This window comes from Caenorhabditis remanei, chromosome III, assembly GCF_010183535.1.
Source record: "Caenorhabditis remanei strain PX506 chromosome III, whole genome shotgun sequence".
Lineage (NCBI taxonomy): Eukaryota > Metazoa > Nematoda > Chromadorea > Rhabditida > Rhabditidae > Caenorhabditis > Caenorhabditis remanei.
The window spans coordinates 388081-412708 of record NC_071330.1 but is presented as its reverse complement, the minus strand read 5'-3'; the positions used below and the strand labels follow the sequence as shown (position 1 = coordinate 412708).

Here is a 24628-nt window from a genome sequence, read left to right as displayed (position 1 = left end):
GAAAAGCGAGAAAAAACATGAAAACTGCAATGGAATCCCGAAAAAAGTAGATTTTATAAATGAACAGCTCGATATTATGAAAGGAGAAAAAAGAAAATAAATTACTTTGGAAAAGGGAGGCGAAGAGGAAAAGAAGAAAATAAATTATGAATATTACACAGAGAAAAATGAAAAAAGAAACCCATATTTTACAGATTTAAAAACTATAGATTATGATCGTCTAGTAGTAGAGTAGGTGGATGGGAACGGGACGACAATTTGATCCGACGATTGGACGAGACGGAGGTAACCAGCGTTTGGAATGACGTTGTATCTGGAAGAAAAGCGATGATTTATGGCTAAAAACTTGGAAATTTTATTTGAAAATTGGAATTTCGTGTGAAAATTGAAATTTTGGGCTAAAAAACGTAAGAATTTCGGAGTTTTTCAGCTTAAAACTTCCAAAATGTTTGAAAAATGTGATATTTTCGATGGTTTTTAGCTCAAAATGACAGATTTTTTATTGAAAAACATCAAATTTCGATGAAATTCTAGCTGAAAATACGTCCATTTCTGAAGTTCCAAGCCAAAAGTCTCAAAATTAATCCGGTTTGCAAGTTTTTCGGCCCAAAATAGTCAAACTATGAACTAAAAACAACTAAAAATATGTAATTTTGAGCTAAAAACCGTCGAAAATCTCAAATTGCTACAACATTTTTGAGGTTTTAAGCCAAAAAAACTGAATTTCCGCTAGTTTTTCCAGATTTTCTACTCAAAATTACACTAAATCCATCATTGCTCACCTCAAAACGAAAGTGACATTCTCGTGTTTCAACAAATTGCTTCCGTCATCCAAAAAGTAGTATTTTGGTTTTATTCCGATCTCATCCATCACAACACGCTCCGATCGTTCGACGATTCGATCCCACAGCACGACTTGGTTCACTTCCTGAAAGAAAATCGATTTTTTTCGTCGAAATTTGTAGAAAAAGTTGAATTTTCGAAGATTTTTGCCGGAAAATCATATAATTTTTGACATTTTCTATCAAATTAATGAAAAATAGTTGAATTTTAGGCATATTCCAGTCGGTTTCAACCCAATTTTCACCATTTTCTCCCTCATTTTCCCAAGTTCTTACATTAACTGGCGTCTTGTATTCGGCGACAAGATAGACGAAGAGTTGCTTGACATTCCAGTTGAAAAGTTTCGAGAAGTCGACGTTGAGATTGAAGTTGAGAGTCGCCAAGTCGGCTTGTTGCTCGTCGGTCGCGTAGTCCATCACGTTTCTTCTGGAAATTGATTTTAATGAGATTCAGAGAGTCAAAAATTTAGATTTTACTGAGAAAAGTTACCGAAAATCTCGTTTTTCGGGTTAAAAACAGCCTAAAATTACATTTTCTCATCAAAAATGCGTAAATTTCGAGAAGAAAAGACCCTCCACTTTCTTAGATACTGGAATATCCAAAAACGACATAATATTATCGATTTCAAGGGGGGAAACTACAATTTTGAGCCAAAATGCACGTTACATCACAATTTTCAACACAAAAATAGACAAATTTGATGAGTTTCGATGGATTTGATACAAAAATTCAGAATTTCCAAAGATTTTCGGTAAGAATCTTGTCAAAAATCTCCATTTACGAACATTTTGACATCTTTGACGGAGAGTTTCGTTGGAACACTGTAATCGAGGAAGACCGTCGACAGGAAACAGGCGGCTGTGACAGCGGCCATCACCCAGAGAGTGAACGCCAGAAGGGCGTTGGCACGGTTCAATAAATTGTGCATGTTCTGAAAATTGAGGGTTAAAGAGGGAAAAAATGGCGAAAAAAGATATAAAATAGTGCTTGGAGACACAAAAAGTATAAAAATAATGGAAAATTACATAAAAAATCAAAAAAATCTTCATTTACATCGTAAAAATGAGTCTAAAATGAACATGTACGAATTCTAGGGCGAAAAATTCGGGGTTTTTCATGAATTTTCACTGGCTAATGGGCGGTTTCGACACTGGAAAGAAGGTACGGAGCCGGATATTCCTCTGGTTTTCTCCAATTCAACGCGATCGGATCGTCGGAACGAACGACGTCGTAGTAGCCACGATAGTATGGTTTCTCGCTTTCCGTCAAGTATTTCTTCATTTTGTATCCGCCGACGATGAGGGTCGCCACACCGAATGTCGCGTAGAAGATCGTTTGTTCCGGATACTTTTTGAGCATTCTGTGGGGAAGAGTGCTCCAGTACGCCCAGAGACGGGCGCTTCGCGACACGTGGAATTTCAGCATATCACCCTGGAAAAATTTCAATAAAAATGGAAGAAATTGGTGAAGAAATGAGAGCGGAAAAGTGAAATCTAGCAAGTAAAACCCGTAAAATCCAATTTTCAGGTTAAATAACGAGGAAAATGTCTTTTTTCGCATGTAAATCGGTCATATAGAGTGGAAAATCAAAAATTGATGTTTTACAGAAAATTTCGATGAAAAAGTAGAAATTTTTCAGTTTTCTAGTCCAAAATTACGATTTTTCCATCAAAAACTCGCTCAAAACCACAAAAAATTGATTGGAATCGTTGGAAAATACGTTTTCCCCCACTACTTTCTAAGTCCACGTAGTTTATCGATTTCCAACAGATTTTCTACCGGGTTTTTGCATTATTTTAGCTTAAAACAATTTGAAATCGATAATTTTCACTTTTTTCTACTTTTTTAACTCGAAAAAACAAGAAAAATCGGTGAAAGAAATAAGAAAACGTTGCAAAATACGAAAAAAATAAAATACGCTCAGACACGAGAAATGCGTCAGCGCACGCGCTCCGTGTCAGTAAAAGCACTTGCGCTTAACTGGTTTCTGGCGGTAATTTAAATATGGATTTTCGGAGCTTAAAATTAAAAATTTAGTTTTTGGCACCTGTGCCTTGAAACTTGAAATAGAAGAAGATTAAAGTATAACACTGACTCATTTCCTGTTTATAAATCACAAAAAAATCATAAAATATTCAAAAAAAATTCACAAAAAACCAGTTTTCCCCCCGCAATGTACTCTCGACTCTTCTCTCTCGAACAGTAGTTTTCATAAAAATGAAATCAGAGAAATAGTACACAAAATAGAGAGACGCAGAGTGTGTTTAACTTGCAAATAAGGTGAATGACACCCTCAAACCGACTCTCATTTTTATATTTGAACTGATGCGCTCCGTTGAATTCCCTCTGAAATGCTCATATTTTTTGATCTACCTCTTGCTACAGTACCCGCTGAAGGTTTACTGTCAGTTGGTACCCTATGAAGACTTTAGATGTGGATCTGGATCACTTTCCACCTCGATTTCATACACTTCTTCTTATTTTTGTGACCAAATTCAGTGTGAGTGGGGATTAATTTCAGATTCAGCAAGTTTTTACTTTCAGAATAAACTTAAACGTCACTATGTCTTTCCATAACCTTTTTAAAAACTATTGTAAAAAAAAAATTTTTCGAAATTTTTTTTTGCTGAAATTCAACTTTCAGCATGTCTCCCAGAGCCCCTCTTACTCCAAGTGGCTAAAACTTATATGATTTATATCAAGCAAGTCTAGAGCTCCATTTTTGTAGTTGATCACTTCTCTGTACAAGTTCTCCCTAAAGAGTTATAGGCGATGGAAGTTAAAAAACGAGAATTTTTAGTGTAAATTTCAGACAACCTATCTTTAAACACCTGTAACTCTTCAGGGAGGGCTTGTATGAAAAAATGGTCAACTAGAAAAATATAGCCCAAGACTTGCTCAATATAATCCACACAATTTTGAGCCGGTTGGACAAAAGGTTGCTTTGGGGGACACTGTCAAATTTGGTCGATCTCAGGCACCTTTTTAAGGCCGTCATTAGTTTTTTAGGCTTGTTTTAGGCTTTTCAGGCTTACAACTTGTAGTGAAGGCACAGTTTAGGTTTTTAAGACATTTCAGGCCTATTTCCAGAGTTTTAGGCTTGTCTAAGGCTTTTTCAGGCATTCCTCAGGCTCTCAGATGTAGTTAGGCTTGGAATTTAGGCGTTTCAAGATGTTTAGGCCCTTTTCAGTTCGCCTTAGGTACTTTTAGGCGTTTCAGGCATATTTAGGCCTTCTTCAGGCTCATTTTAGGCGTTTAAGGCTCTATTTCAGGTCAATTAGATTCAATTTTCAGTTTTTTAGGACCGATTTTCAGGCTTTTCAGGTCCATAATCCCTCCAATTTTTGCAGTAAATCAATGCTGTATGTACCATGATCTCTGCTACGCGGGCTGTACCCTCCCCCAAATGGAATGTGACAATCAATTCTGCGCATGCCTCGCCACAATAATCTCCAATCCGTTCTGCCAGGCGATCGTCTACCCGTCGCACTGCAATTTCGTCCGATTATTCGGCAATTTGTTCATTTGTCCGATGATGGGTTGAATAACTTAATAAATGAATTGGTTTTTTGGAAAAATGTATTCAGGGAGAAAGTTGTACTAGCTACTGGAGAGAAAAATTGGGAATTTGTGGATTTGGATGTGTTGAGGGGTGGGGGGGTCTCACAGTGAGAAGTGGGGGAAAGAAACTGGGGAAAAATGAGACAAAAGTGGCGGTTTTTTGGGCTGAAAAATCGGAATTTTCCGGTTTTTCCGCCAGAAAATTGCGAAACAACAACAATAATCGAAAAAAAGACAAAGTAAGATTTAATTTTTGCAGATTTTGAGCATTTCCGAATTCCCACGCTCGAACTGAATGAACAAATTTGAATTTGGAATTGTGTAAACTTCTGGAGAAGCAGTTGGCTGAAGATTCAGAACTCTCTTCACTTCTTCCTTATTCAACCCCTCCTCATTATCTATTTCGATATGTTCAAAGTTGGGCCATTTGGATACACTCTGAAATTTAATAATATATATTTGTCAGAAAATATCAAAATCACCTTGCAGAGGTTGACTATATCTGGCAGAGTAATCGATCCGGAAAATTCAATTGTTGAAAAATGAAGAAAATGATCCATCGGTGGGAAGCCGTTTCCAACTACAGACAATTCGAGATGTTTCGCCTGTTTCCATTGATCCATTTGGGCAATTTCGTTGATATCGTAATTTTTACATCTTCCGGCAATATTTATTTGTTCGAGTGTTCCCGGTTTCAAACACCGTAAAATGTCCATCAAGTCCTTCGGCTCGGCTGAAATCCAGAAATTCTCCACGTGAATTTTGTGATCCAAAGAGTTGAGTAGATTGATCACGGTCTTTGTACACAAAAAATGGGCCCCTTCAAAACCAGAGATCGTGTGAAACCAGAAATCTTTCAGACGAAGTTTCCGATTTCTCAGTAAAGGTTCCAATACTCCGAGTACACCTTTTGCAATCACTCGATCTACATAGACTTCTGCACAATCAACCTCCATATTATTGAAAATGATATGGATATGATTGCACGGAGGCGTCAACTGATCAATGGCAATTCGAAGTCCATGTGAAACGTTTCGGAGATTCAAACTGAAAATTAAAAAGTGTGAAAGTTTTCCCTCTATAATTCGCTCACTATGATTTGATATCACATTTCTCCACAATTTCACCGAAGACACCTTCCGGAAAATCGGTAAACACAACACGATTGAATATGTGTCCATTTTCAAAGCGTTTGTACCAGTACTCATGATCTTCCTTATCGATTTTATGATCTTTGAATGCTTCACACAAATCGTCGATTGATTTTTCAGCAGATTTTCCACAGATGACATCGGAGAGAATGCATCCACGAACGTCCGGCATCGGGAGATCTCTGGAAATGGAAAACATGATAATTTCTCTCCTTCTCAACACTTTTCTTACCGTTCATCTTCTTCGAGGTATTGATTATACAAAGACTCATATTCTTCAATCGAAATCGCTTCGTTTCCTATTGCTTCACACAGTTTTTCATAGTTTTCATATGATTTTTCAGCAGAAATACGTTGATAATTATCATAGAGAACATGTGCGCGAAGATCGATTGGAGAATTCGACGGCGGGTCGGGCATTTTTCGAGATTTCTCTAAAATTTAATTTAGTTTTTCTCGTGTTTTGTGGCATTAGACGAGATACAACATAAAAACGCATTACAATTAATAGAAAAACAACAAAAAACGAGCGATTTTGAGAAGACATTAAGGAAGAAAAGAGAAAAACTGTCGAGTGACGAAAATCCATAATTTTGATGAAAAAATAGAGGAAATTGTAATCAAAAATTGTTAAAATCGATTAAATCACTGCTCATGTCACAAAAATTTACCAAAAACTATTCAAAACCATAGAAAATTAAGTTTTTGGGACAGTTTTACGAATTTTTTAATTTTTCTACGCATTTTTCGAATTTTTCGAGCGTTTTTGATCAAAAATTCTGGGGAATTAGCTCCGCCCTGTTTTCCTGTAATTATTTTCAGAAAAAATCAAAAAAATTTAGAAAATACAGACGGAAAACGAGAGAGAATGTTCAATGAAAAAATCTGAAATTCAAATTTTCAAAACCCTGCATTTTTGCGTCGCGGTGTTTGCAGATGTTTGCGGTCAATGCACCCTAATTTACGCGCATGTTTTTTGAAGTTTTTTTGGAGATTTTCAGACGCAAATTTCGCTCAAATAGTATGAAATTTTGTGAAAATAAGTTGGAAAATTAGGATTTTTACTAGAAAAAATAGAGAAAAATATGGACTCTCCATGGTATGCTCAATTCGATGAGACAATGAACAAGGACAGGTTGAGAGGTTAGTAGTCTCTGAAAAACGCGTCAAAGGCACCCCAGAGATGCGAAAAATGACGATTTTGACCAAAATCTCACTTTTCCACCCGAAATTTTGCAGAAATGGAATGCATCCTGCTGAAAATAGGGTTTTATACTTCAAAATTGATGGTTTTCCCAAAAATTCAAAATTTTCAGCTGAAAATCGGGATTTTTTCAGCCAAAAGTCAAAAATCTATCACAAAACGAGAAAATAACGAGAAGAATAGGTGAAAAATAGTAATAACACAAATAAGTTAAACTGTTAAACTGGTAAGAAGAAGACGAAAAGAATTCTAGAGAATTTCCTATTAAAAATATGTTTCAAGTAATCAAATATTAATTTATCGAGACAATATGGAGATCCTTCAGTGATGGGGGGTCCTTCATTCCACCTCTCCATCCTCCAAATCCATATCAGAATCCGAGAGATTTTGAAGTTTCGGAGCGACTGGTGGAGTCAACATTGGGGCGACGTCGAATGCGCGGGCACTGAAACTTTGGACACGGTTTAAAATATGATCTTCTATGAAAAAAATCACGATTTTTTGTGAAATTTCTGCTATTTTTTTGAGTAAAAATGTGTTTATCGGCATATCTGTGCGTCCAGATGTCTTTATTTATCGAAATTGTCTAAATTTTAAACCTAAAAAGGGAAGGAAATAGTCGAAACTTCTCGCCGATAATCTGGTGGTGGAAAACGCGTCAAAGACACGCCAGTCTCCAGGTTTTTTGGGCCGAAAATGCGATAAAAAAACTGAATTTTTCGAAACTTTTTCAATTTGGTTGAAAATCGGAGCCCTTAAGGGTCATCTTAGGCTCATCATGCCTTTTTCAGGCTGCATTAGGCACTTTTAGGCTTTTCAGGCATGTTTAGGCCTCTTTCAGGCCGATTATAGGCTCGTCAGGCTTGGTAATTAGCAGTTTTAAGGTTCAATTTTAGGCAGGTCCTGGAGGTTTTCAGGGTTTTCAGGCCCCATTTTCAAAGGTTTTTTCGGTGTTTTTTCTTTACAACTTTTCCAACAAAATTAGTTGAAAAATAGTGTTTTTGTGTGTCTATCAGTCCATCTGTATTTCCAGATGTCTCCCCCCGTACCTGGCTCGAAACGCCGGTGACCCAGAAGACGTGGTTGTCATCTGTTCAAACGGTCGTCGATTCATTTGACTCTTCTGTTGATTATTCGTTGAGTATCCTCCAAGTGGTGGTGGTGGATAGTTGAGTTGTGGAGGTATTGGAGGCGGTGGGAGGAGTTTCCCATTCGAAACTGATGACGTCATCGATGGAGACGTCACGAAATTATTGGAGAGAGGATCGATGCGGGCGCGTTTTTCACTGCTGGAAATTTAAAAATTTGTGACTGAAAATTGTGAAAATTTTCAGTTTTTTAGAAGAATTTTCAGAATTTTTGAACTTTTTTGACTGAAAATTCACAGATTTCCCACAAATTTACCTCGTCGAGTTATCAATTCTTCCCGCCATTCGATCATGATCTCGTTTTCGTCGTTCCTCTTCAACTAGCCGCTCCTTGTTCAATCTAGAATGAAATCACTGAGAAAATGCGTCAAAGGTGCGCCAGATTCTCGATTTTTGTGGATTTCTTGGCTGAAAATCATGAAAAAACGCGTCGAAGGTGCGCCAGATGACTTTTCGGCAGAAAACTGAGAAAAACGCGCCAAACGTGCGCCTGACACTTGAATTCCACATTTTCTGATTTTTTATGCGTCAAAGGTGCGCCAGATTCTAGATTTTAACGGGTTTGGGTGAAAATAAGGAAAACGCGTCAAAGACGCGCCAGACACTCGAATTTTAAAAAATTCTGTCGTTTAATGCGTCCGAGGTGCGCCAGATTTTCTAATTTAGTGGGTTTCTTGGCTGAAAATCAGGAAAACGCGTCAACGGTGCGCCAGACACTCAAAATCTAACATTTTTTGTAGTTTTATGCCCAAAGGTGCGCCAGCTGATTTTTTAAAAAGAAAATTCAGAAAGGGCGTCGAAGGTGCGCCAGACACTCAAAATTCCACATTTTCTGTCGCTTTGTGTGTCCAGATGTCCATTAAAACCGTACCTCTCCACTGTCAACTCGTCTTTTGGCACATATCCACGTGGCCTTCCGTTCTGTGTGGAATCTGGAACTTGTTGATGATTGATCATGGGGCTGTGGCTTCGAGCGTCACGAGTTCGTTCCTAAAAATAGGATTTTAAGGTGAAAATTTAAAAAAAAAATCAATTTTCAGCTAAAAATGAACAAAAATCAGTGATTTTAGAGCTATTTCCATATGTTTTGATGTAAAAATTGGGAAAGTTCAAAGTCTGGCGTGTCGTTGGCGCGTTTCAGAAAGAAAGGTGTTGTCTGGCGTGCCTGAGACGCGTTTTTCTTGCAATCATTAAAAATTTGATATGAAAATGGGGTTGGTGAGTAATCGGCGCGTTTTCTCTCACAAACTATAAAACTGGGGTGCCGTGGGCGCGTTTTTGCGTGTTCACTCGAAATGATATCTAGGAATGAGGCTGGCGCGCCTGAAACGCGTTTTTTTTCCATGGAAATTGGAAAACGAGTTTCTGGGGCGCCTTGGGCGCGTTTTTAGAAGGAAACTTGTCGTCTGGCGTGTCATTGGCGCGTTTTTGTACAAAAACTCACAATTTTCCTGACATCCGGATGGTCGAGTGGTGGTCTATTCTCACGCAAGTCTGGAACTTTTTTCGGCGGTTTTTCTCTGTTCTTTTTCAGATTTTTCGGATGGAAACTCACTATATTTCGACGCATAATGGAATTGACAACTGTTACGATAGGTTTGGATGAAGTCTCGTTCCATTTCTGCAAAATTTTGGGTGGAAAAGTGAGATTTTTGGTCAAAATCGTCATTTTTCGCATCTCTGGGGTGCCTTTGACGCGTTTTTCAGAGACTACTAACCTCTCAACTTGTCTTCATTCATTGTCTCATCGAATTGTGCATACCATGGAGAGCCCTCTGTCATGAAGTCGGCGAAGAGGCGTTCTATCTGGAAAAAAGTGGATTTTGGGACGGAAAATCGCATTTTTCACCGATTTTAGTGAAAAATCCTCATTTTCCGTCCAAAAACTGACCCGAACATTGGCATACGCCGCCATTAAATAGATGATGACAATTGACATTGAGGCGGCCGAATAGCGGAGACACCAGTCGGTTACGGCGATTCTGAAACCAAGAAAATGGGATTTCAGATAGAAAAAAACGCGTCAGAGGCGCGCCAGACACACTTCTATATCCCATCTCCAGGCGAAAATAAGGAAATTTTATTCAAAAATGTCTTAAATTTATGGAAAATCTTAGTTTTTCCTCGTTAATCCCGATTTTAGACCAAAATCCTCTAAAAATTCATCAAAATTCGGAAAAAAACGCGCCCAAGAAACTCGTTTTTTTATTTTTGTTGTAAAACGCGTTTCAGGCGCGCCAGCCTCTTTTCTAATCATAATGGAGTATGCAAAAACGCGCCAACGGTGCGCCAGACACATTCTCAGATGAAATGTTTAATGAAGACTACACGAAAAAAGCGTTTAAGGCACCCCAGACATCACGATTTCTCTTCTAAAAACGCGCCAACGACACGCCAGACTTCAAAAAACCAACTTTTTACATTAAAATCTATGAGAATAGCTCTAAAATCAAAGATTTTGTTATTTTTCAGCTGAAAATGCATTAAAAACCTCGTTTTTTACTCTAAAAATCTCTACAACCACTGATTTTGTCCAGTTTTAGCTGAAAATTCATTAAAAATCTCAAAAATCCCAAAAACGCGCCAACGGTACGCCAGTCTCTAAACTTACACATCTGTGGCAAAATAGAAGGCACACGACTTGAGTGAGCGGTAATGTTCGTCTGAAAATTTCGAATATTTAGTCAAATTTTTGAATTTTTAAAAGGTTTGAATTACAACCGCGCTCCACCGCAAACGAGAGAGTATCGGCAAGAGAGACGCAGAGTTTTTTATCACGGCGACACAGATTTTCACAGTTTTTGACCTATTTTTGCTATTTTTCATAATAATTTACAAAAAAATTACGAAGAATAGCGAAAACAGGTCAAAAATTGGTAAAACTCTGCGTCTCTCTCGCCGATACTCTTTCGTTTGCGATGGAGCGCAGTTGTAATACAAATGAAATACCTTTATCGACTTTTTCCATAATCTGAAGGACATTGACATGAGGTAGATGAATATTCAGATCGAAAGCGATCGTTTGGAGAATCATACTCTCGAGAAGGACAATGATTTGGGCGGCTTCGTTTCGCGCCTGGAAATAATGGGCGGTTTCTAGGATTTTGATGGATTTTCAGAGAGTTTTGACTGGAAATCGGAGATTTTTTGTGTAAAAAGTTTTAAAATTTTAGCCGAAAATCTCCAAAAACTATTTTGAAACCAAAAAATGGGATTTCATATAGAAAAAACGCGTCAAACGCGCGCCAGTTTCGGACATTTTTGAAAAAATGGTTATTTTTCGCATAGAAATGTGTCTGGCGCGCCTTTGACGCGTTTTCTCAATCTGAAATCCCATTTTCTGGTTTTAGAGTCGTTTTTAGAGATTTTCTGCTGAAAAAATCTAGAAAAAATCAGATAAAAATGAGAAAATTATGCAGAAAACGCTGAATTTTGTGATAAAATGAAAATTTTCTAAGATTTTCGTTGATTTTGTGACTGAAAATAGTAAAAACTTCCAGTTTTATTAAAGAATTATTGCTGGAAATGTTTAAAATTAGAGTTTCAGTGAATTTTACTCGAATTTTTGAACTTTTTGACTGAAAATTCCCAGATTTCCCACAAATTTACCTCGTCGAGTTATCAATTCTTCCCGCCATTCGATCATGATCTCGTTTTCGTCGTTCCTCTTCAACTAGTCGCTCCTTGTTCAATCTGGAAGCAAATCAGATAGAAAACGCGACAAAGGTGCGCCAGATTCTCGATTTTTTGCGGATTTATTGGCTGAAAATCATGGAACACGCGTCAAAGGTGCGCCAGTTGACTTTTTGACAAAAAAACTTGGAAAACGCGTCAGAGGTGCGCCTGACACTCGAATTCCAAATTTTCTTTCATTTTATGCGTCAAAGGTGCGCCAGATTCTAGATTTTAACGGGTTTGGCTGAAAATAAGCAAAACGCGTCAAAGGTACACCAGACAACTTTTTGAGCAATGACGGTGTTTGCGTACTTTTGTAGCTACCGTAGCCCGGGAAAATTCGAGAGAAAGAAGAAGATTGAAGTATTTATTTACATGCGAACGGAAAACAAGTAAAACAATATAGAAAGCGAATTTACTCATAAAAGAGCTACATTACTATTCGAAATTAACTAATTTCTCATACAATCTAGCCTTAGTGGCGTCAGAAACATTTGGGTAAGTACGGGAGAAGGCAAGAATTTGACAGCGATAAGTATATAGAGACAAGGCGTGTTCTATAAGATTATTCAAACCATATTTATCACCAAGGAAGAGTTTATAATCTGCCTTCACATTTGGAGAAAGGAGGAACAACTCCATGTAGTTAGTAGCGGCTGGGAGAAGAAATCGTTCGGCAAGTTCCAGAATTTTATCGGCTCTTTTTGCTGGAAATTTCATAGGTGAAAGATATCAATAATTAGCTTAATTACCTCTCGGAGTTATTGGATTCGGGTGAATCAAACTCAAAGAGTAGCGAAAGCTTTGAAATCGACATCTTTAATCTCGATTTCTGACATCGATTTTTCTTTGAAATCTCCATTGAAAAGTGAGTTGAAGTAGTCGGAATGAATAGAGAGGAGCTGGAAAATGAAATTTATTTTTGTAAATTTAAATTTATTGGAGAATTTCACGAACCGTTTTATTGACATGCAACTTTTTTCCCTCGACGACCAGAATCGCGTCGGTTTTTTCTGATTGGGCGAATGTTGACTCGTAGATACTCATTTCTGGAGTTGCTGACAATTTTACCTGAAAAAAAAACAAGGAAGATGCGATTTTTAAACGGAGGAAAGAATTTTCACGGAAATCGGCGAAATATGAATGGAAAATAAGATTGAAAATCGGAGAAATAACAAAAAATTGAGTTTTACGAATTTTTAAATTTTTCCACGCATTTTTCGAATTTTTGAGCGTTTTTGATCAAAAATTCGGGAGAATAAGCTCCGCCCTGTTTTCCTGCAATTATTTTCAGAAAAAATCAGAAAAAATCTAGAAAATACAGACGGAAAACGAGTGAGAATGTTCAATGAAAAAATCTGAAATTCAAATTTTCAAAACTCTGCATTTTTGCGTCGCGGTGTTTGCAGATGTTTGCGGTCAATGCACCCTAATTTACGCGCATGTTTTTTGAAGTTTCTTTGGAGATTTTCAGACGCAAATTTCGCTCAAATAGTATGAAATTTTGTGAAAATAAGTTGGAAAATTAGGATTTTTACTAGAAAAAATAGAGAAAAATATGGACTCTCCATGGTATGCTCAATTCGATGAGACAATGAACGAGGACAAGTTGAGAGGTTAGTAGTCTCTGAAAAACGCGTCAAAGGCACCCCAGAGATGCGAAAAATGACGATTTTGACCAAAAATCTCACTTTTCCCACCCGAAATTTTGCAGAAATGGAATGCATCCTGCTGAAAATAGGGTTTATACTTCAAAATTGATGGTTTTCCCAAAAATTCTTCGGGCGCTTCATCCGGCTGGCTTCTCCTCTATTACTTGTTCACCTTCTCAGAAATGTGTCCGCGTGGCCGAGTGGTCCAAGGCGGCGGTTTCTGCGCAAAAAGCGCAAGTTCGATTTTGGGCCCGGCTGCTTTTCTTTCTCATTTCTCAAAATTTGCGGACATTGGGACAGATGGACAGACTCCACATGCGTTTTATATATAAGAATGATAATTTGTTTTTGTTTTATTTTGGAAAAATGTTTGAGAAAGTTGTACTAGCTACCGGAGAGAGGAATTGGGAATTTGTGGATTTGGATGTGTGGGGGGGTCTCACAGTGAGAAGTGAAGGGGAAAGAAGTTGGGGAAAAATGAGACAAAAGAGGCGGTTTTTGGGCTGAAAATCGGAATTTTCAGCTTTTTTTCAGCTGGAAACGTGGGAATAATCGGTTTTTTCGAAAAAAAAATCGATTTTTTCTGCCAAAAGTTTCGTCAGAAATGGATTTTTCAGCATTTTTCAGCAGGAAAATAGGGTTTTCAGCCAAAAAAGCGAATTTTTTGAAAGATAAAATCCAATTTTTAGCTTTTTTTAACTGGGAAAGTGGGTTCCCGAGCTAAAAATTCAAAACTTATGTTTTTAGCTGCAAAATCGAGGTTTTTTTTTTTGCAAAAATTCCAATAAATCCGATTTTTCTGTCCGAAAAGTGGATTTTTTAGCAGTTTTCCGCAGGAAAATAGGGTTTTTAGCTAGAAAAGTGGGGTTTTCAGCTAAAATCTTCAGTTTTTTTCAGCCGAAAAATGTATTTTTAAATGATAAAAATCGGAATTTTCAGCATTTTCAGCAGAAAAATAGGGTTTTATACTTCAAAATTGATAGTTTTCCCAAAAATTCAAAATTTTCAGCTGAAAATCGGGATTTTTCAGCCAAAAGTCAAAAATCAATCACAAAACGAGAAAATAACGAGAAGAATAGGTGAAAAATAGTAATAACACAAATAAGTTAAACTGTTAAACTGGTAAGAAGAAGACGAAAAGAATTCTAGAGAATTTCCTATTAAAAATATGTTTCAAGTAATCAAATATTAATTTATCGAGACAATATGGAGATCCTTCAGTGATGGGGGTCCTTCATTCCACCTCTCCATCCTCCAAATCCATATCAGAATCCGAGAGATTCTGAAGTTTCGGAGCAACTGGAGGAGTCAACATTGGGGCGACGTCGAATGCGCGGGCACTGAAACTTTGGACACGGTTTAAAATATGATCTTCTATGAAAAAAATCACGATTTTTTGTGAAAATTCTGCTATTTTTATGACTAAAAATGGGTTTTTCAGCACATCTATGTGTCCAGATGTCTTTATTTATCGAAATTTTCGAAATTTTAAACTTGAAAAAGGAAGGAAATAGTCGACACTTCTCGCTATTAATCAGATGAAAAACGCGCCAACGACACGCCAGTCTCCAGGTTTTTGGGGTCGAAAATGCGATTAAAAAACTGAATTTTTCGAAACTATTCCAATTTGGTTGAAAATCGGAGGCTCAAGGGTTATCTTAGGCTCATCATGCCCTTTTCAGGTTACATTAGGCACTTTTAGGCTTTTCAGGCATGTTTAGGGCCTCCTTCAGGCCGATTATAGGCTAGACAGGCTTCTCAGGCAAGTAATTAGGAGTTTTAAGGTCCAATTTTAGGCAAATCCTGGAGGTTTTCAGGGTTTTCAGGCCCCATTTTCAAAGGCTTTTTCGGTATTTTTTTTACAACTTTTTCAACAAAAATTAGTTGAAAAATAGTGTTTTTGTTTGTCCATCTGTATTTCCAGATGTCTCCCCCCCTACCTGGCTCGAAACGCCGGTGACCCAGAAGACGTGGTTGTCATCTGTTCAAACGGTCGTCGACTCATCTGATTCTTCTGTTGATTATTCGTCGAGTATCCTCCAATTGGTGGCGGTGGATAGTTGAGTTGAGGAGGTATTGGAGGCGGTGGGAGGAGTTTCCCATTCGAAACTGATGACGTCATCGATGAAGACGTCACGAAATTATTGGAGAGAGGATCGATACGGGCACGTTTTTCACTGCTGGAAATTTAAAAATTTGTGACTGAAAATTGTGAAAATTTTCAGTTTTTTAGAAGAATTTTCAGAATTTTTGAACTTTTTTGACTGAAAATTCCCAGATTTCCCACAAATTTACCTCGTCGAGTTATCAATTCTTCCCGCCATTCGATCATGATCTCGTTTTCGTCGTTCCTCTTCAACTAGTCGCTCCTTGTTCAATCTGGAAGGAAATCACTGAGAAAACGCGGCAAAGGTGCGCCAGATTCTCTATTTTAACGGGTTTCTTGACTGAAAATCATGAGAAAACGCGTCGAAGGTGCGCCTGACAGTCGAAATCCACATTTTCTGTCGTTTTATGCGTCAAAGGTGCGCCAGATTCTCGATTGCAGCGGTTTTTTGGCATAATACTAAGAAAACGCGTCAAAGACGCGCCTGACACTCGAATTCCACATTTTTTGTCGTTTTATGCGTTCAGAATCTCTAATTTAGCGGGTTTCTATCCTGAAAATCAGGAAAACGCGTCAAAGGTGCGCCTGACACTCGAATTAAAAAAAATTATGTCGTTTTATGCGTCCGAGGTGCGCCAGATTCTCCAATTTAGCGGGTTTCTTGCCTGAAAACTCAAAAAGGCGTCGAAGGTGCGCCAGACCCCCAATTCCACATTTTCTGTAGTTTTGTGTGTCCAGATGTCCATGAAAACCGTACCTCTCCACTGTCAACTCGTCTTTTGGCACATATCCACGTGGCCTTCCGTTCTGTGTGGAATCTGGAACTTGTTGATGATTGATCATGGGACTGTGGCTTCGAGCGTCACGAGTTCGTTCCTGAAAATAGGATTTTAAGGTGAAAAAAAAGAGGATTTTAACGAATTTTCAGCTAAAAATTAACAAAAATCATTGATTTTAGAGCTATTTCCATATATTTTGGTGTAAAAATTGGGAAAGTTTAAAGTCTGGCGTGTCGTCGGCGTGTTTTAGAAGGAAAACGTGTTGTCTGGCGTGCCTGAGACGCGTTTTTCTGGCGATCATCAAAAATTTCAACTGAAAATGAGACTGGCGTGTAATCGGCGCGTCTTGTCTCACAAACAACAAACTGGGGCGCCGCCGACGCTTTTTTAGAAGAAAACTTGTCGTCTGGCGTGTCGTCAGCGCGTTTTCTCTCACAAACTATAAAACTGGGGTGCCGTGGGCGCGTTTTTGCGTATTCACTCGAAATGATATCTAGAAATGAGGCTGGGGCGCCATGGGCGCGTTTTAGCAGAGAAACTTGTCGTCTGGCGTGTCGTCGGCGCGTTTTCGTACAAAAACTCACAATTTTCCTGACATCCGGATGGTCGAGTGGTGGTCTATTCTCACGCAAGTCTGGAACTTTTTTCGGCGGTTTTTCTCTGTTCTTTTTCAGATTTTAAGAATGGAAACTCACTATATTTCGATGCATAATGGAATTGACAACTGTTACGATAGGTTTGGATGAAATCTCGTTCCATTTCTGCAAAATTTCGGGTGGAAAAGTGAGATTTTTGGTCAAAATCGTCATTTTTCGTATCACTGGGGTACCTTTGACGCGTTTTTCAGAGACTACTAACCTCTCAACTTGTCCTCATTCATTGTCTCATCGAATTGAGCATACCATGGAGAGCCCTCTGTCATGAAGTCGGCGAAGAGACGTTCTATCTGGAAAAATGGATTTTTGGATTGAAAATCGCATTTTTCACCGATTTTTTGTCTCAAAAAACCGTATTTTTCTCTATTTTTCCATAAAAATCCTAATTTTCCGTCCAAAAACTGACCCGAACATTGGCATACGCCGCCATTAAATGGATGATGACAATTGACATTGAGGCGGCCGAGTAGCGGAGACACCAGTCGGTTACGGCGATTCTGAAACCAAAAAGTTTATAAGCGAAAATTACTCGCCAAACACATTTTCGATGAAATTTTGAACAATCACACGAAAAACGCGTCTCAGGTACCCCAGACAATTAGTTTCCATCTAAAACGCGCCAACGACACGCCAGATTTGAAGTTTCGTGAAAGAAAACGCGCCGATTACACACCAGGCTCATTTTCAGATGAATTTTTTATGATCGCAAGAAAAACGCGTCTTAGGCACGCCAGACAATAAGTTTTCCTTCAAAACACGGGCCAACGGCCGCAACGGTGCGCCAGATCTTTAGATTTGTAAACCGAAAACGCGCCGATTACACGCCAGATATGATTTGCCATAATCGACGCGTCTCAGGCACGCCAGTCTCTAAACTTACACATCTGTGGCAAAATAGAAGGCACACGACTTGAGTGAGCGGTAATGTTCGTCTGAAAATTTCGAATTTTTCCAAAATTTTTTTAATTTTTGCCAACCTTTATCGACTTTTTCCATAATCTGAAGAACATTGACATGAGGTAGATGAATATTCAGATCGAAAGCGATCGTTTGGAGAATCATACTCTCGAGAAGGACAATGATTTGGGCGGCTTCGTTTCGCGCCTGGAAATACTAAGAATTTTGATGAATTTTCAGAGGATTTTGACTGGAACTTTTGTGTAAAAAGTTTAAAATTTTCAGCAGAAAATCTCCAAAAACTATTTTGAAACCAAAAAATGGGATTTCATATAGAAAAAACGCGTCAAACGCGCGCCAGTTCGGACATTTTTGAAAAAATTCGCTATTTTTCGCTTAGAAATGTGTCTGGCGCGCCTTTGACGCGTTTTTTCAATCTGAAATCCCTTTTTTGGTTTCAGAATCGTTTTTCAGAGGTTTTAAGCTGAAAAAATCTAGAAAAATCAGATAAAAATGAGGAAATTGTGCAGAAAACGCTGAATTTTGTGATAAAATGAAAAATTTCTAAGATTTTCGTTGATTTTCAGATAAAAATAGGGGTTTTTATGGTGTTTTTGAGGTGAACATTGAGATTTTTAGCTTAAAATTTGAATTATCAGCAATTTTAGTTGAAAATGGAGATTTTTAGGGGTTTTTGAGCGATTTTGAGGCGATTTCAAGCAATTTTCTAGCGGTTTTAAGCAATTTCCAGCGATTTTTCGAACTTTTCACACGATTTCCAGCCATTCGTCTCTCCTTACCGCCTCCGTTGTCAACTGTTTCCGATCTTTTCGATCCCTCCACACACCGACGACATGCGACAACTTTCTGGGGCATTCATGGCTCTTCCCGGCCACAAAAACGCACGCAGCGCCAACGTCCTACAAGAAAACAGCTTTAATTTCTAGAAAATCCAACTAAAAACTACTCGATAATCGTATTTTTTGAAGCTATGCCAGTAATAGAAGCGATGCATGTGAGTGTGTGCGACGCAGAGACCCGTGTGACCGCTGGAATTTTTAAAATAGAATGTTTCAGCAACAATTTTCTCAAATAATTACATTTTCATTTTGGGATCTTTCACATTATTCAGCCCATCGACCATTTCTTGAATAAACGCCGCCGCCAGTTGACGATAACCTAATTCCTCTTCCCGCGACATTCCCTCCTTTCTATTCGCCGTGTTTTTCATCTGAAATTCCAATAAAAATCTCGAAATTTATTCTATTTTCCAGCTGAAAACCTGCTCTTTAGTAAAGATCCATTTGGAAGGCGCGGGTCGATAGACTGGAGACCCCGCGCCTTTCGTCGAATGCGTCATTTTTTCTGAGTTTAATTCTGCAATTTTTTTCTTGAAAAATTCTCGTGCATTTTTGCTTTAATTAGTGGAAAAACTAATGAAAACGCTGGAATTAAATTAATTTTTTCCAACTGGAGGTGGCAAGTGCGCTCTACCGGACGCGTTGCGTGTCGCGTCGCGTGCGATTTTCCCTCATTTTTTCAATGAGTCATCGCCTATTTTCAGCCTTTTTTCACCGATTTTCAGCATTTTTTAACGGATTTTTGTGGTTTTTTCGCTTTTAATATTGTTCTCCACCCGAGTTTCTATCGATTCATCATAAATTTATGCCCAAAACCTTGTCAAATTGAAGAATTCATCGCCGATTTGTGTCATAAACCATTGCTCCTAGAAACCTCGTAAAATCTTCAAAATTAATCGAGAAACTTCTAGTTTTTTCGTGTTTTATCAGTAAATTAGTTTATTTCGAAGCTAAAAATTGAAAAATACTATGGGAACGCCAGGTTTTTTTGAAGAAAGTCGAGATTTCGCGAGGTGCTATTGCTCACATTAAACTTTGATCGATTTCTCCCGTTTTAACCGTGGATATTTTATAAAAATTGCGTCCGGCTCTCAGAATTAGACTGATTTATCGATATTTTGAGAAAAATTTCTGAAAATCGCTGAAAATTTTTCATGCAAAATTGCGAAATACTTCGTAGTGTAACGATCGTTTCGTAGTCATGGGAAACTGGTTTCTCGGACGATTTTTGAGGTGAAATATGGGTTTTTAAGGTGATTTATCGCTGATTTTGATGAAACATCAATGAAAAGGTGTGTTTATAGTAGTTTTTCGTCACTCTTCGAGGTTTTGTGAAAGTTTATTAGAAAATTCTTCGTTAATATTGTTTCTGAGTAGTTTTCCATCATTTTTCAAGCTCAAAATCTCATTTTATCGTCTTTTTCCTGAAAAGTTTCAATTTTTTCCAATTTAATCCCATAAACTTCCGCTTTCTAGAAGGTCATGTGTGCGTATAGTCACATTCTGTTTATGTTCGAAACTTTGAAACTGTCAGTTTCCTGAAGTCATGAGATACATTTATCTGTTTTTTTTGTATACCTTTGCTCCACTTTTCCCAAAAATCGAATGTTTTTCTGTTTTTCACATGTTTATTTGAGTAAATACGCGTTTTTTATTGATTTTTCCTGCCTTTTCGCGGGTTCTCATGCGCGTAGCCACCCCCCGAATCGTGTGAGGACCCCCTTAATTATAGGGAACACTATTGATCTCCTCCCCCAACTGAGCTAGGCCAGCTCACTTCTCTATCTCTCTCTCTCCTCATCTCACTTCCTTTCTCAGACACTCTGCGCACTCCTCCTTTTCCGTTGTCTCTCGTTTCTTTTATGTCGTTCAGACGACCCCTCTCACTTCCCTCATTAACCCCATCCCTCCTTTGTTCAATCTCATATCTTCCCTATTTCAGCACTGATCAGTATGTCGTTTTCGAACAAATTGATCACGGAGAAGAATGGTTCCAGATATGGCAGGATGATACACCCTTGGCTCCGTAGAAAGCAGGATGTGAGTTATAGTAATTTTAGGGGTTTCAGAGAAAATCTGGGTTTACTGGGGTATTTCCTACTGAAATTGCGTATAAAACTGTCGTTTGTGTGGTTTCCCAGTTAGAATTCTGTGAATTTCACTGCGAACCGCTTTTCTATCGATTACTATACGATTTTACCAAGAACTAGCTTGTTTTCGTCAATTTTGAGTCTCCTGGGATATTTTAGGTTGGGGGCGTAGGTGAGATAGGATAGTTAATGTCATTATTAACTGTTAATGAGGTGAAATAGAGATTTTCAGCCGATTCTTGGCCCCAAATTCTTTTTTTTTGTATCTGGGAGCCTTGGATCGTAGTTTTAGAGCCGCTTTTCTTGATGTTCCACCGTTCTGACTGCTCTCAAAGTTCCAGCTAACTACACTTTTTGTTTGTACACCTGATGCTTTGTATCATCTAGCTCGTTGTATAGATTGGTTCGAAAGATCAAAATCGAGCCATAGAAACAAGATTTTCCTCAAAAAAAAACCTCACATTCTGCAAGAGAGCCCCTCATAATCTTATCTAATTCCCCTTTTTTTCAGATAATGGTCGATACTCCGAGTAGAAGAGACGGAATGTCGTACGAGGAGGAGCTGTTTAAACGACAACAAGGAGGCGTATTCATCTTTGACATAGTGTTACATCTCACACTTGGGAAAGGCGAGCAGTGAGTGATAAGCAGTGGAGCTTAAGATTCGGTACCGGACGGCTGGGTGGGCAACGTTTTGGGGTGTTTTTTGGCGAAAATTTGGGGGTAAAAAGTGATTTTTCAAGCCTTAAAACACCCTTTTCGTCGCCTTCCTGCCTCCATATGGCCACCGTTTCTTATCTCGATGTATCTGGGTTTTTCTCCTCTCATCGAGCACTGCGATATTATTCCAGCGGACTGAGCGGAGTCGCGTCGACGCTATTTAACCGATTCTTCAACGTACACTCGTTCAAGATGTGCGATTTTCGGGATGTGGCGGCGGCGTGCGTCTTTTTGGCGGGCAAGAACGAGGATTCGCCCAAAAAATTGAAGTACGTCGTCAATCATCTGTGGCAGTTGAAGTATCCGCATCAGAAGCATTTTCCCTCGGAGCAGACGTTTGTCGATCAGTGTACTGTGGTCACATATTTGGAGGAAGTTGTACTAAGATCAATTTGTGAGTTTAAGGAAGTTTTTAGACGGATTTAGTAGAAAATTCGAGAAAAATTGCTCGAAAACGAATGATTTCAGACTTTCTAATTCGTTTTTTTCCAGCATTTGATATAAACGTCGACTTGCCTCACCAATATGTGCTGAAACTGATGCGAGACGTCGAGAAGGGACGAAATGTATATAAGGAGATGGTGAAGACCGCATATTATATGGCGACTGATGTGTGAGTTTTGAGGGATATAAATTAAAATTTCCAACTTATTTTTTTAATTTTCAGATTGATAATCACCGATTGGAGTGTCCGCTACACGTGTGCCTCAATCGCGACAGCTTGCGTCAATATAGCCGCCTACTTCCATAACATCAAAATGGACGAAATAGTGCCGCCGGAGCTCGCAAATCACTGGTTTTGCTTCCAGGACGAGTCGATGACGCGTGCCGAGGTGGAGGTGATGACCACCGAGTTCCTCGATATCTTCGCCAGAAATCCCGCATTTCATATTGGATCTCTGAAGAAAATCGATGTGAATGGAAAGGTGAAAATCGTGGGAAGAGCCAAAACACCGCCTCCACAAGCGACGACGTCACTCTCGGCTTCTGGATCATCGTCGTCGAATCTGAAGAAGATTGACTATGAAGCGTACAAAGGGAGACAGAAGACGATATCGGCGAGTAGTGGAAACGAATCGACTCCAACGACCTCGACTCGTCCGAGTTTCCTTCCCGACGTCAAGAATCAGAAGGTGGTTGAGCAAGGGTTGATGGAGGCGCAGAAGCAACGAGGTCACTATCACAACTCGAATCACTCGTCGACATCGTCATCGTCTAATGGAAGTTATCAGAATGGATATCACAAGTCGAGTCATCATAGTCGTCATAGTGATATGAAGAGACAAACGGCGTATGAGGATCCGACACAGTGAGTTTCAGCATAAAATCGGGTGGATTTTGAGTTGGATATAGCCAATTTTCAGCGAAAAATCCAGATTTTGTACGCAAAATTGTAGTTTTCGACGGTCAATAGCTTATTTTCGGTATAAAAACTAGAATTTTCTCGAATTTGCTGCAATTTTTGACCCTAAACTTTAAATTTGGCGCTAAATTTCCTGTTTTTGACGCTCAGAATCTGATTCTAAAGCCAAAAACCATTAATTTTTAGTTTTTGACATGATTTTTGTTGTGGAACCATCAGATTTGGCGTTAAAATCATTGTTTTGGACAGTAAAACCTTGATTTTCTCCAATTTTAGATCGCAAATTTTCCATTTTGGCATCTAATCATATCCCTAACCACCTCTGTAATTCCAGACCAAAGAAGATGCGAACGGACTACCATCAATCGTTCGTTGCCTCCTCATCCTCATCGTCAACCACCTCCATCTCTGAAAATGGGCGATACGTACAGCAACAACAGCAGCAGACAACGACCATAGTGACTACACAACAACAGCCACCGTCGCAGCAACGCGAAGAGAGCGCCTATGCTCGTCAAGTGCGTCTCCTGAAAGCTGGCGCTCAACAACCGGTGCCGTTGATGTCGTTGCCACCACCGCCACTGCCTCCACAGCAACTGCAACATCTTCAACAGATGCAGTCGCAGCCACCTCCGCAGCAGTCGGAGTATCAGAAGATGTGTATGGCGCTTGACAAGACGCGGTACGTTGGGAGTTGAAAATTGACGGATTTACTAGATTTTAAGAATGTTCAATACAAAAATTGGGATTTTGTATCAAAATTTTACTAAAATCCCTGTTAAGCTCCGCCCCTTTTAAGCAACATTTTGAAATGGCATGGCCTTCTCCACTTTCCTGTATTTTCAGCCAAAACTCGCATTTTCGTCACAGATTTTGACTGAAAAAGTATCAAGCTCCGCCCTTTTGAGCCCATTTTCGAGTTTTTATTAAGGAAATCTGGTTTTGACTCAAATTGCTCCGGATTTCAGCAAAATGGGTATAATGCCCCCATTTCTGCCTATTTTCCATCCGAAAATATGTATTTTTATCGAAATTTAGCTGAATATCTAGGAATCTCCTTTTATTTTAAGTTTTTCTGTCAAAAAGTGATCGATTTTCACTCGAAAATCAGAGATCCTTTTCCTACTCAACGAATCCCATTGCCACTCGTTTTCCAACGCCCCACAGTTTCCAGAAATCAACAATACTCGGCTGTCAATCACCAAAACAACATCATCCCCACCCATCCCCACCATCATCTCCATCATCCGATGTCGTCGACTCAGCAAATCTCACCACCCGACGAGTCTTCGCCACCACTCACCTCGATGATCCTCCTCCCGCCGCCACCACCACCGCCAGTTTTGATGCCTCGTCGTGTCGACGAGATCGAGGACGGGGAACTTGTTTGAGGCAGCACCATCATCATCCTCCAAATTATTCATTTCGTTCCTATTAAGGTCAAAAAAAATCAAAAAATTCTAAAATAATTTTTATTCTCCTTTCTGTTTCTTCCTGTCAAAAAGCCCCCTCCACGCCGCCCATCCAGTCATATCACATTCCAATCCGTTTCTTTTTCCATTTGTTGCTCTTCTTCTTGGGTGTCATTCCAACAAAAAATTATGTACAGTAGGTTTCCCGCATTTCTATTCAATATTTCGTTTTCTTTCCATTCTCACCGCCCCATCTTTTCTCTCTTTCTTTTTTCTAGACTTCTCACCCACCTTTTTTCTCGTTTTATTTTGGAATTCTAGATTCCACAAACCCCGCCCCCTTTTCTATCAAGTGATCTCCTCCTCCCTCGTCCCCTCTCTCGTCTCGTTTTTCGTTTCGTTTCATTCGTTTTTTGTCTCTTTTTTTTGGTCATACAGAAATTTTTATCCAATTCATTCGGTATATTCTCTCACCTTATTCCCTTCCCTCTCTCCCCATCCATTTGGCAA

General features: G+C 38.9%; 8 protein-coding genes across 8 annotated transcripts; 1 reads left to right on the top strand and 7 right to left on the bottom strand.

Moving 5' to 3' along the window:
- Window positions 1-210: 210 nt before the first annotated feature.
- Window positions 211-1771, bottom strand: GCK72_008242 (uncharacterized protein; the record flags this gene model as incomplete). The annotated part of the gene is made up of 4 exons (XM_003102085.2): window positions 211-313; window positions 783-928; window positions 1119-1269; window positions 1629-1771. 4 exons carry the CDS (start codon window positions 1769-1771, stop codon window positions 211-213), a joined length of 543 nt encoding a protein of 180 aa, XP_003102133.1.
- A 203-nt stretch (window positions 1772-1974) lies between these two features.
- GCK72_008241 (uncharacterized protein) lies at window positions 1975-2268 on the bottom strand (the record flags this gene model as incomplete). The annotated part of the gene is made up of 1 exon (XM_003102059.2): window positions 1975-2268. One exon carries the CDS (start codon window positions 2266-2268, stop codon window positions 1975-1977), a length of 294 nt encoding a protein of 97 aa, XP_003102107.2.
- A 2382-nt stretch (window positions 2269-4650) lies between these two features.
- GCK72_008240 (uncharacterized protein) lies at window positions 4651-5975 on the bottom strand (the record flags this gene model as incomplete). The annotated part of the gene is made up of 4 exons (XM_053726717.1): window positions 4651-4842; window positions 4887-5451; window positions 5498-5737; window positions 5788-5975. 4 exons carry the CDS (start codon window positions 5973-5975, stop codon window positions 4651-4653), a joined length of 1185 nt encoding a protein of 394 aa, XP_053586294.1.
- A 1123-nt stretch (window positions 5976-7098) lies between these two features.
- On the bottom strand, window positions 7099-10941 carry GCK72_008239 (uncharacterized protein; the record flags this gene model as incomplete). The annotated part of the gene is made up of 10 exons (XM_053726716.1): window positions 7099-7204; window positions 7809-8048; window positions 8164-8247; window positions 8779-8897; window positions 9352-9401; window positions 9463-9528; window positions 9626-9713; window positions 9799-9889; window positions 10519-10570; window positions 10857-10941. 10 exons carry the CDS (start codon window positions 10939-10941, stop codon window positions 7099-7101), a joined length of 981 nt encoding a protein of 326 aa, XP_053586293.1.
- Window positions 10942-11512: 571 nt separating this feature from the next.
- GCK72_008238 (uncharacterized protein) lies at window positions 11513-12302 on the bottom strand (the record flags this gene model as incomplete). The annotated part of the gene is made up of 2 exons (XM_053726715.1): window positions 11513-11600; window positions 12049-12302. 2 exons carry the CDS (start codon window positions 12300-12302, stop codon window positions 11513-11515), a joined length of 342 nt encoding a protein of 113 aa, XP_053586292.1.
- Window positions 12303-14468: 2166 nt separating this feature from the next.
- Window positions 14469-19033, bottom strand: GCK72_008237 (uncharacterized protein; the record flags this gene model as incomplete). The annotated part of the gene is made up of 14 exons (XM_053726714.1): window positions 14469-14574; window positions 15175-15414; window positions 15530-15613; window positions 16099-16217; window positions 16705-16754; window positions 16816-16881; window positions 16979-17066; window positions 17183-17273; window positions 17657-17708; window positions 17754-17880; window positions 18474-18593; window positions 18641-18722; window positions 18774-18904; window positions 18956-19033. The coding sequence occupies 14 exons, from the start codon at window positions 19031-19033 to the stop codon at window positions 14469-14471; spliced, it is 1434 nt and encodes a 477-aa protein (XP_053586291.1).
- A 1453-nt stretch (window positions 19034-20486) lies between these two features.
- Window positions 20487-24097, top strand: GCK72_008236 (uncharacterized protein; the record flags this gene model as incomplete). Its single annotated transcript, XM_003102056.2, has 7 exons — window positions 20487-20573; window positions 21135-21259; window positions 21475-21737; window positions 21836-21956; window positions 22011-22652; window positions 23041-23388; window positions 23881-24097. The coding sequence occupies 7 exons, from the start codon at window positions 20487-20489 to the stop codon at window positions 24095-24097; spliced, it is 1803 nt and encodes a 600-aa protein (XP_003102104.2).
- GCK72_008235 (uncharacterized protein) lies at window positions 23169-24130 on the bottom strand (the record flags this gene model as incomplete). Its single annotated transcript, XM_053726713.1, has 2 exons — window positions 23169-23419; window positions 24010-24130. 2 exons carry the CDS (start codon window positions 24128-24130, stop codon window positions 23169-23171), a joined length of 372 nt encoding a protein of 123 aa, XP_053586290.1.
- Window positions 24131-24628: the final 498 nt, after the last annotated feature.